Here is a 12,372-nt window from a genome sequence, read left to right as displayed (position 1 = left end):
TTTTGATGGGTTATTTAAATTGGTTTTCTGATTTATATAGATTCAATATTTTAAAAAATCTTTAATGTATGTGGATCAACTTATAATTTCAATAAGTTCTTATCAAATTTTGGAAAAATTAAATTTAAAAAACCTAAAAAAAAAATCTTAAAAAATCATACTAAAAACAACTGGTTAAAAAAATCAAACCAGCAGGTTGACTTTCCTTTCACAGACTGCAATGCTAATAGCTTTTTAATTCAGAGTTGTCTATAATGCGACTTTTTGAAGATTCCGGTGACGGAATCCGGCGGAAGAATTGAGGTCAAATCTTGATTTCTTGCGGTTAAAATGGTTTTTTAACTGCATATTTGGATTCAACACCCTGAAAAACCCCTGGGACGATTTCATTGTGTAGAAACTAGCTATCAAACTTGCGATTCCAATAATTCCTGCCGGATTTCGACCGGAAAAATCCGCCGGAAAGGCTTTCAAAAAGTCGCGTTATAGACCACTGCTTTTAATTCTAGCCATCCACAAAATTCTAAAAAATTAGAATAGATAAGAGGGTTCATAAAAGTTTACCGAAACCTCACAAAGTGAGTATGAAAAAGGCACGTTTGAAGTCTTTCCCATCTTTTGGAAGTATATTAAGATTTTTTTGCAAGTATATTTAGAAAATAAAATAAAATAAAATAATAGGTATGAAAAAAATAATTTTTTTTAGATATTTGTTTTCTAAGTTTAGTAGTATGTTTTTTTAAATCCATGTTACATTTATAATTAAAGAGGTTTAGGTGGACTCAATCTGTACAGAGAGAAATGAGGTAGGTTGGTTACTTAATAACATTATAAGCCATCACAAAGCATACAAGTTTAAGATTTTCTAACAAAGTTATATATGACTGAATGTCTTGAAGCCTTGTAAAATCTAAATACCTAAACCAAAATATCATAGTCGGGGGATTCTTCATCCTCAAATAACAAAATTTAAAGAAAAATTTGAGCCAAGCATACTGCTAATCATCTGACGAGTCCATGGGAGTTGGGTCTTTTGCACTCAAAGCAGGTAATTCACACTGGGGAAGACAAGGAATATGTTTCTCAATGCGGTTGAGGCAGGCATTTTGTTGCTGGATTTGAAACTTAATAAGTTGAAATTCCTTATGAATTTCCTGTAAACCAGGATCATATTTGGATGACCCAACTAGAGGGTTCATTATAGCTTTGGCCACGATATTCTTCATTAACCAGTAGAGGTATATAGTCTGCTTATACTGAGAAGTTTAGCCCCTGGAATGGCCACGATCGAGCACCAAGTCCCTCCATTCTTCCAAATTTATCTCTACATCTACCTGTTGGTTTAATTCTTCCTCTTAGTTAGAGATTAGTTGACGGACCTGCAACAGAGTGCTAGTCTGAAAATACTAGGCAGAGTCACAGATGAGTCTAGAGGAGGATTTGCGGCCCCTGCTCCTCGCTTGTTGAGGTTGGGCTTGACTGATTTCACCGCGTTACCTCGCATATCTACCACGCCCTCGACCTCCATTGGCTGAGGAGCCTTTACCAGAAGAGGGAAAAACCATCTTGCTACTCAAACAACCCACACAGAAGTATAAGGCACTATGACAAGAAGCCCATACCTCGAGCTCAAGGCAGATAACAAGCTTAAGGTCTCAATGAGCACTCTGCAACTGTAAACCTGTAAGGGTACCACAACATAAAGCCATATAACATTGAACGTTAGGCCTAAGCCCAAAATTTATCTTGCGAATGATTTGGGTCTGATGCAAGAGGCCGATGACAATAACCCCGCCTCCCTGTGCTCTTTGAAGACCAAAAACATAGGGAAAATGAGTGGGGCCTTACCCAAGAAACTACGATGCTTAATAAATGTTAGAGACAATGAAGAAGCCAAAAAATAAACACAGACATCCATGCATGAGATATATATTGAGTTCCATGCCAAAGAGTTCTGATATATCCCCATGCGAGATAGCAAGATTCCAAAGAAAACAGAAACAATTATATAGTATGCAGACAGCTCATAATAAAACCTAATTTTTTCCTTCCATAATTCATGACAGGGTTTCTAGTTGATTCCAGGCTCCGACTTATAAAAACTACCCCATCGGAATGACACATGAATGTGGAGCAAAGGGGATGGACTATAAGAGAGACAAAGAGAAAGAATATACCCGCTGACATTGACCATGTGGCGAGAGGGACCAACTGCACTAGGGTGGCGGACCACAAAAGCCTCCTTCACGTTATGCTTCGAACTAACCAGAAACCATGTACCGATACTAGAGAGAAGAACAAGGATACTTCCACCTGAGGAAGAAGAGCTACCAACACAAAACCTTGGCGTTAAGGTGTCGCTTTGGCCATACCCTACAACATTTACTCTCTACATGCGTGATGCCACCTTGCCATTGAATACAAATGTGTGAAGGTTGTAGCAAGGCCACCCTCCAACCATTTCTAATCTGACATTAATCATGGCACAGATCCCCACGGTTCCTTTCCACTCGCACACGTGGGGATCAAGGATTTTTCTCTGTACATTTGAACATATAATATTTTGGAAAATTTACATGTTCTAACCATAAGTCTATATAGATGTATCAATATTTAACCATTATACATATTCATATACATGTACCATGTACTAATGATTTTTCTAATACTATTCTTATGTAATATAACCTATTTAAAGGCATTAAGACTTATTTTTAATTTGCCTTTGAGCCATAAATGATATATATATATATATATATATATATATATATATATATATAATCAACTTAAATCAGTTTCAAATATCTCTAGGTTATTATTTATTTCCAAAATAGTTATGTTGTTTTGTTTTTTTAATATGTGGCCTTTAGTTATACTTTGATCTTTCAATTATTTTTAATATAATTTTGTGGTGTACAACTTTCATGATGATGTGATTTCGACTTCGGGTATATCCCTGTATTTTAATTATTTACATTGTAATGTTTGTGATGTTCCATTTGTAGGGGATAATGAAAAAGGTGCTATTAAAAAATGTGGAGATTTCATGTAATTGAGTTTGGCTTTGAATAACAATAAAGTCTCAAAGATAATCTTTAATAATAATATATTTTAGAAAAGGAAGTTGTAAATAGTAATTAAAATGTAATTAGAAGAAAAAATATTTTTTTTTTTCAAATAGTTCTTTTTTCTAAAAATAATTCATTATATTTTAAAATAAAATATGAAAATGTTATTTTTTTATTCTTATTTTTTATTATTAAAAAATTATAAATTTAAAACTAATATAATAATATTTATAAATATTATACCATTACAACAATTTTATTAAGGTAACTCATCATATTATTAATAAAGATTTAAAGAAGAAATTAATACCATTATACTCACCAGCTAAAATAATCTCAGTTAACAAAATATATTTTAATAGGTTAGTTATTTAAATAAACAAAATTTTATTTTTATTTTTTTAATTTCTCTTAATACCTCAACAACAACAAAAAATAGATTAACTACTTAGATGCGAAACTAAAATTAAATTTACCTTTTTCAACTTGAAACGTGATTCAATTTTATTCAACTTTGGTTTTATCTCGAATTAAAAGTAAGATTTACACCGATTTTATTTTCAGCAACGACAGAAAAGTAAACTCTTTCCCTTCAAATACTATTATTCAAGTTGTGTCGTCGCGATCAACCTCTCATCCGATATTCTCGACCTAGGAAAATATAACCCAGTTATTCGGTCGCAACCAACCATTGAACCGGACCTGTCAAATATAAATCTGACTCTGCTATCATAAAATTTGATCCGGTATCCAACGATTCTGTATCGATGAAACATGTGGAGGAGCAGGCAGCGGGTCCAGTCTGTTGGAAACAGACATCATGGTCACGCCCGAGCCACAGCAAGAAGGATAAGATTTTTCTGGTGAAGGCAAGTTGGACACGCTTCTAATTTTCTTTTTCAGTGACAGTATTCAACGCACTAGAAAATCTGAAAATTAATACTGCAAGTTCAACTTTATAAGCCCATTGGATTACAATAGCTGCACAGACGCGGAAGAGGAGGTGGTTATGGCGACGCACATGAAATCAGTAATTGGCAGTGTGTTACTTATAGTCACTCTAGCTACGGGTATACGCTTAGCAGTTGCTGATCCGGAGACTCCTACAGTTTGGAGCAATTGTGGGCATAGCGGCAATTATACATATACAAACGGTAGCGCGTTTCAGCTTAATCTAAACAAGGTTTTAGATTCACTGGTGAACAATGTTTATGCCACCGGATTCAATACCTCTAGTATTGTTGCTCAGGGGGCAAACAACAATAGTACTGTTTACGGGCTTGTCCAGTGCAGGGGAGACTTAGATTCTTCCGATTGCAAACAGTGCGCGTCCACGGCCAGAGAAAATCTTGTTCGGGGATGCCACAACACTTCTGGATTCATTCAACTAGACGGCTGCTTCTTGCGGTACGATAGTCATAACTTTTACAACGACATTGAGAGTAGGAAAGAATTGCTATATAGTGTTCTCTGCAACACTGGGAACAGCAGTCGGCCACAGCAGTTCACAGATGCTATTAAGGCCCGCCTCTCAAATATTACCCTTGAAGCTGCTCAGAGTCCCAAACTTTTCGCTGCAGATACAGCCGCTGAGCCTTCTAGTTTAACGGGGAAGATCTACAGCTTAGCGCAGTGTTGGAGAGATCTGTCCCGGACAAGTTGCGGATCGTGCCTAACTTATGCCTTCGTAAAAATATTTTCATGCCAACCTGGAGCTCTTGGGGCACAATTCGGATCTCAGAACTGCTATTTGCGTTACGAGGTTTATGAATTCTTCGACAGTTCCGTTATCTCGCCACCTCCAGCAGAAAGTCCTCCCGTATCCTCCGGTATATTCTTCACCTACTTTACGATGATAAATAATCTAGTGGTAAATTTAATTCTAGGCAACTAACACACAAACCTACTGAGAATATTTGTGCAAATTTGCAGAACATAAAAAATCTAAGACACTTGCGATAATTCTGGGCGTAGTAGCCGTCGGTACCCTTGGATTAATTGCTGCCATGGCGATTTTGAGGAGGAAATATTTCTCTAATCTCAAAAGTAAGGAAGAGAAGCCTGTAAAATGAGACAAAACATCAAGCAGTGCAGTAACTTCTTCAACGAGACCTTCAGATACCCAATCTGGAGGTGCTGACCCTTCATCAAGCGTTCTGGAGCCGAGATGACAGTCAAACAATGCCTCTCACTATTATCTTTGTCTTCGTTTATTATAAGTTGACGTTATTATATCTTGTGAATTATGCTAGAATGATCTTTAAATGAGGGAATTAGTGAAGCACTTCAGTCTCATTTAAATCCAGTGGTATGCATCAGCTGAAGGAATTGTAAGCCATATGACAGTATAAATCCAGTGGTATGCATCAGCTGAAGGAATTGTAAGCCATATGACAGTATTATCCCGTTACAGTATTTAAAAATCTTTTAAGAGTTTCAGTTGTCCGCTAGTTATACGCTATTTTTAAAGAGTTCAAGGCGGCCTTCAAAGCCAAATTGTCCAGTTCCAGTTGCAGACTATCTGTAAATTATCGTGGTGAATAAATAAGTAGTTCATTATTGCACAATCGGGACTAGTGTGACTAGTGCAAAGTTAACCAATACCATTAGTATCAAATGATTGCTCTGTACATATTTCAGTGCTGGTGTATAATTCTCATAAGTTATATAATTTTTAAATTCATTTTGTTTTGCTTTGTAAATTTAATAGTTAAGAATAAAAAAAAATTAGTTCGTAGATTTAATGGTTAAGAATGTATATTTTTTAAAGAGGTTATTAATTTTAGATATGTATATATATTTTGGGAAATAAATAATTAATTTTTTATAAAAAGTTTTATATATTAATTTGATCTACTAACAACTAGTACATTAAGGGCATTTTAAAAACAAAGATATTTTTAAGATAAAAAATTATTTTTTATTTTAGTTATTTTACATTAAAATATAAAATTTAACAAGACAAAAAATTTTTAATATAAAACTTTATATTTAAGACAAAAACTCTTTCAGATAAAATTTTCAATTGAAGACAAAAAGAATTTAAGGCAAAACTTTATATTTAAAACAAAACTTTATATTTAAGACAACAACAATTTCTGACAAAAATATTATAAGACAAAAAATGTCACTTTTAAGTCACTTTTTATTTTAGTCATTTTACATTAAAATATAAAATTTAAGACAAAAATAGTTTGAGACAAAAATATTTTAAGGCAAAACTTTATATATAAGAGAAAAAATGTTTAAGACAATTATTTTAAGACAAAACTTTAAATTTAAGACAAACAATTTGAGACAAAAATATTTTAAGACGAAAACAGTTTAAGACAAAACTTTATATTTAAGACAAAATCATTTTGAGACAAAAATATTTGAAGACAAAATTTTATATTTAAGACAAACCACTTAAGACGAAACTCATTTAAGACAATTAACAATTAAGACAAAAACATATCAATTTAAGATAATATTATCTAACAACTGCAAAATTGGCTCTTTGCTAGCCTTACAAACTACCATTGTCTCGTGCCTATACCGAGGCTGTTATTTCACTTACCATTCATGTTATCTGATATAAAGGCAAAGATTTGTTGGGATCTTCGTTTTGTGGGGGTAGCCGTCCCTCAAGAATGTGACAACTTTTCCTCGCAAGATTTCCTAGACATCAATTCCTCTTCTATCCCTTTGATTTATGTTGATACGATTAGAGACAACCTTTCTGTCATTGCCTTCGACACTACTACACAGAGGCGGCTTACAAGAAAATTTTTGAAGGCAAAAGAAATACGAGGCACTAGTAAAAAGGGTAAAGGTAAAGGTAAAGGATTAGGAGTTTGTCTTTGCGTTGTTGATGGGTTCTTCTGGAAGCGGAGTGATGGAGGCTAACAACAATTGATGGGATTCAGGGCGATGGAGACTGAAAATAGAGGTGTGCTTCGTGAGAGGAGCGATGGAGGCACTTTCGCTGAACGTGATAGACATAACATAGTTGGAGTACTTTTTGGGGTCTCCATCAATTATGTTTTAATATTTGTTTTTTTATTGTTACATTTATTTTGAACGCTACTTCTATCCACTGATTGTTATCAGAACATTTTGTGTTGGAACTCATGACTGTCATCGACAACATGGATTAGATTCACCTAAAAGATTGTTGAAAAAAGCCACAAAAAATTCTCAATTTGATTTTTCCTTGATTAAATTGAGAAAATTTGAATCTCCACATTAGCAGACAAGTTGGATGCAATTAACTTGTATGACATGGCTTGTGTTACCTAGTTTACTCAATAAATTTGAGTTGGAGGAGTTAGAGTTCATTGAAGCATGTGTGATTTCTAATTTGTAGCAATCAAAGTTAGTTATCTCAAGTTGTTTTCAGCTAAACTAGTTCTAACTATTGGAGGAACTAATGGAAGGTCAGTTGTGCAGTGGGACTTCAGTCAAACTCAGTGATCATATAGTTAACTCATCAATCAACTCAAAATAGCTATTGCATGCAAAGAATTCGACTTCCCCAGCTGTGGTAGAGATTGCAAGGCAGTGTAACATTAGTTGTAGACTAGTCTTGAGTATACAAGTGTTGCATGTAGTCAGATGATAAACCTTAGGAATTGCGCAATCTATTTTGGAAAAAATCCTAAGTAATAGGGGCCTAATTTCTCAAGGAATTGCTCAAGGAAATAGGGGCTCAAGCATAGGCTTAAATTAACTAAGTCTAGGTGAGAGATTCTAAGTGAGAAATAGAGATAGGTTATTCACTTGCAGGTTGTGTTCAGTTGAGCCAAGAAATTGTAATACATCTCTATTCATCATATTAATGCAAGCAACCATTGGGGCTTTTAGCAGATTGCTTTCCCTAGGAAAAATATTGTGTGCATGTGTGTTATTTTTTTATTGCATGTCTAAAATTTTTGTACTAAATTGTGAATTAACTTCTGCAGAGCAGTAGAGCAAGTTTGTGTCTTGTGATTTTGAAAAAAATTCATGAGGAGTGGCAAATATACACCATAATTTCTACATGGTATCAGATTAGGATTCACAAAGTAGGAATTTCAAAGTTGTGTCTCCGGAGGTTCGAAATTGCAGTTTAGTGTAGCAGGATCTTTTCAGAGCTTAGAAGATGACCTTCAATGGGCTGAGGGTAGAATATAACTTAGAAGGAAACTCTAATTTCACTAGATGGAAAGATCACATAGAGGAGGTATTCGATGACAATGGATTACTAGTATATATCAAGAGAGATGTTGGTAAACTAGCAGAATTTGATGCCCAGAGCCTTGCTCAGTGGAAGAAAGATGTAGCCAAGGCAAGGAGAATAATATTGGACGGAGTATGGGACCGCATTGTCACCAATATCCATCAAAAATAAAATCCTTATGTTATGTGGTAGGAATTGACAGGTGTTTTCCAGAATAATAGTGACCACAGGAAGTTAGTGCTCTAGGATAAACTTTGAAATATCAAGATGTAGAAGAATGACATTATTCCACAGTATCTGAGCAAGTTCACACAAGTTCTTGATGAGATTGCAGGAGTTGGTGTTACTATTTTAGAGGATAACATGGTAAGCCTAACCCTTCTAGGCCTTCCCAAGAGTTAGCATAGCTATCAAGGTCCAGCAAATGGAAGGGAGAAACTACTGAATTGAGAAAGCTTATGGTCTAATTTGGTACAGGATAAAATAAGGTGGAATACTAGAGATGGGGCCTCATCTAAGGGTCAGGATGAAGAAAAATTTGGATTTGCTGGAAAGGGAAAGAAGGGAAAAGGGAAGAAATCTCAAACCAAACCAGAATCCATCCAAGGGGGAAAGAAGAAATATTTGTCAAAAATTAAATGCTTTCATTGTCATGAATATGAGCACTATGCCACGAAGTGCATACACAAAGAGGCAATCAAGAAGACCTTAGGAGGATTAGTATGTGAAGCCTTAGATTCACAGTTCGAGCTTGACTTTACCCTTATGGAATACATGTCCAACACAATTATGGGGAGTGTGTGGTACTTGGACTCAAGTGTATTGTTCCACATGACATGGTGAAGAGATATTTTCAGTTCCCTAGAGGAGAATTGTCTCCAGATGCACATCAAGCTCGGGGAATGAAGAAGGTACAACACGAACGATATTGTTACAGTCACCTTTAAGAGGGAGTCAGGCTCCCCTCTCAGGCTCAAGGATGTCATGTTTGTTCTAGGCCTAAAGAAAAATATCATCTTTGTTGTAGTTTTGGAAGACCATGGTTATGATGTGATATTAAGAAAAGGAAAAGAATTATTGAGACACATGGCCATGGGATAGATGAAATAGATTGGGGTTTGTGTGAGGAACATGTATAAGATAAATGTGGAAGACTGTGTTGCATTAATCACTAAGGCGGAGATAGTGCAGGGCCGCAATGTCGGTGAACTTTGGCACATAGGACTTGGCCATTTGCATCATGTCACCTTGAAGATTATACAACAAATAACCATTGGTTTCCATAAAGGAGCATTTGAGAAACATGATGTATGAAAATGATGTACAAAAAATCCACATTCCATGATCGAGACAACAAAGAACATGAAGTCCTAGAAAGGCTCCACTTTGATGTTTATGGACCTTTCTCAACAATGTCCATTGCTAGACATAAATATTTTGTCATTTTTATTGATGAATTCTTATGGAAGTTCTCAATATTCTTCATGCGGAAGAAAGATGAGACACTCTCCAAGTTCATAGAACTCAAGGCACTGATTGAGAAAGAAACAAACAAGAAGGTGAAGGCTCTGAGGATCAATAATGCAGGTGAGTATGTGTTGAATGAATTTAAAAATTTATGTGCACGAAAGAATGCATTCAATGAGAGTTGATAGAACACCCCACAACCCACAAAAAATGGGTGGCTGAGAGAAAGAACAGTAGAATTGTGATAAAAGTGAGGGTGATGTTTCATGACCAAGGCCTACATCTGTATTTCTTAGCTGAGGCATGCAACACAATAGTCTATTTAAAGAATCATATTACTCATTGGATTCTTGGCATGATTACACCGAAGGAGGCTTTCTCAGGGAGAAATCTGGATGTGTCGCACTTCAGGATTTTTGGAGCCTCTGTTTACTACTATGTATACAATTAATCAAGGAATACACTTGAGCCAACTACAGAATTATGGGTATTTTTGGGTGACAGAGAAACTCCCCACAATTACCGTGTGTACTTTCCATCCCTCAGAATGATAGTTGTGTGAAGGGGTACAAAGTTTGATGAGGAGAAAGTGATGTGGTGTTCTCTTGAGAGGGAGCTTTAGATCCCAACAGAAGAGGAGCTTTAGATCCCACATAATATTAAGTAATATAATAATAATAAAATAATATATAAACAACTTTCAAAGTATAATAGAAAGGAAATAAAAAATGATGATGATCACGACAATGATGACGATGACTTACACAATATGAGAGAAAACATTAACAATAATGTAGGCTTATGTGAAAGGAAAATGTTAAGACAAAGGAATAATTATCTAATGATAGGTGGATCATAGGGGTTGGGTTCCTTATCATCGATGTATTCTATATAAGGAAGGAGAAGGAGAAGATGACATCACTTTTGTTTATGTAATTGAGGACAAGGCTAAGAAGAGACAACATAGTAATGGATTGATGACTCATGCGTGAATTCTTATTGAAATATCTTGAGCAACAAGGTCTATGGCTACGTGAATAGAAGAGCTCCAACTATTTTTTGCAATAATCAATATTGAGTGAATAGAATGTCATATCTACATAGACCTTTGCAAGAGTACTCTATTATAGGTGACAATAAAGTAAATTAGTTTCTCATTGGAAATAATTAAACTTATATCGTGGTATAATTTAATTATAAATATTTAAATGTTAGATGTTTACAATCAATTTTATAAAGGGCTATGGACTTCTTAATTTTTTTGCTAGAATTTTAAATATTGAGATAGAAACTTGTAACAAGAATATAACGACCTCAATTCCTTGTGAATGCTATAAGTATCTGCTATGTGTATTTTTTTCCAAATCGAATAGAAATACGATCAATTTTGTTTTTGCTAATGAAAAAACACACAAACATATTCTATTATATAAGATATATATTTTTGTGTTATTGTTAACAAAATTATTATCAACCATGGTTTATTTAGAAAATAACATATATTAAACTATATAATGAATTATTAAATTGATAACTATTTAATATGGGTTGAATTTTAGTGATCTTTCTATGGATCATCTTATGATGTTGTGGACTATTTAGAAGACTCGTCACTAGTAAGTCAAGTTTTTATTTCTCCTTTTCATGTTTATACAAAATAAAGTAGAGAATGGATGGGAATATTTAATTCATGGTACTAAAGATGGGATCACAATTTATCTTATGTTTACACACAATATCTTGACAACATGTCCATGTGACAAGTACTAGAGTAGAGGGATTGGATCAACCAAGCCTTTTCAATATATGAAAATATTAGGCTTCAAGAGCTCATGTGTTGTAGTGATGGATGCACTAAAGAGGGACAATCAAATTAACTCAAACTACTAGAATAGGATAATGATGGGTGGAGGTTAAGTTGTACCTATTATGGGAGCCTCATATTTAGTATATCCTTGGTCTATATGTTCTCCTTGGGTGATGGAACTTTTTCACAAAACTATTTTGAGTGTTAACATTTGTTGATTACATAGTCATCTCGTTTCATTAATAGAATTATATTTCTTGATAAAACAAGTAGAAAAAATCCTATTGGTGTGTTAGGATTCAAAGTATTTTTTCCTTCCCCTAATATTATTTTTTAACTTCATGAGGTGGAGGATTTTGAGGATGGCATATTATGTTCTTTTAAGAAATGTGAGTAGGCATTTTACTTAGATGTTCTAGGTAAAGTAATTTGTTCATATGTTGTTAAATACGATCCAAAAGGAAGGACTGTAAAGTATAAGTAATTGTGGTTGGATCAATATATTTTTTCTGCCATATTTTAGAGCAGAATATTTGGAGGGATCAATTTTATGTGTCATTTTTACTACTTCTCCCACCTTCAAAATTTCTGGAGAAAAGATTTAGGATCCATCTTGAGACCTTAAATGACCACATTTTTTGGTCTCAACCTTATTATGGACCTCAACTCCATAATTCACATACTTGTTGATAATGAAAATTTTCCCAACAATAGTTTGTGACTCTCTCTACTATGAGGTCCCAACCAGACCTCACAAAATTTGGTATGAGAGGACCATTCAAATTTTGGCTCATCTCCCATGGTTAGTTGTGTGTAAGTACTATGAGATG

General features: G+C 34.5%; 1 protein-coding gene across 1 annotated transcript; it reads left to right on the top strand.

Annotated features, from left to right (window-relative positions):
- Positions 1-4,004: 4,004 nt before the first annotated feature.
- Positions 4,005-5,635, top strand: LOC149237162 (cysteine-rich repeat secretory protein 38-like). Its single transcript, XM_089366767.1, has 2 exons — positions 4,005-4,897; positions 5,001-5,635. The coding sequence occupies exons 1-2, from the start codon at positions 4,078-4,080 to the stop codon at positions 5,138-5,140; spliced, it is 960 nt and encodes a 319-aa protein (XP_089222893.1). The 5' UTR covers positions 4,005-4,077; the 3' UTR covers positions 5,141-5,635.
- The last annotated feature ends 6,737 nt before the right edge of the window (positions 5,636-12,372 follow it).

This window comes from Pinus tabuliformis, chromosome 8 (genome assembly GCF_031772625.1).
Source record: "Pinus tabuliformis cultivar Carrire ecotype Pingquan chromosome 8, CPIR1, whole genome shotgun sequence".
Classification (NCBI taxonomy): Eukaryota; Viridiplantae; Streptophyta; class Pinopsida; order Pinales; family Pinaceae; genus Pinus; species Pinus tabuliformis.
The sequence above is the reverse complement of the archived record's forward strand: the minus strand, read 5'-3'. Positions and strand labels throughout refer to the sequence as shown.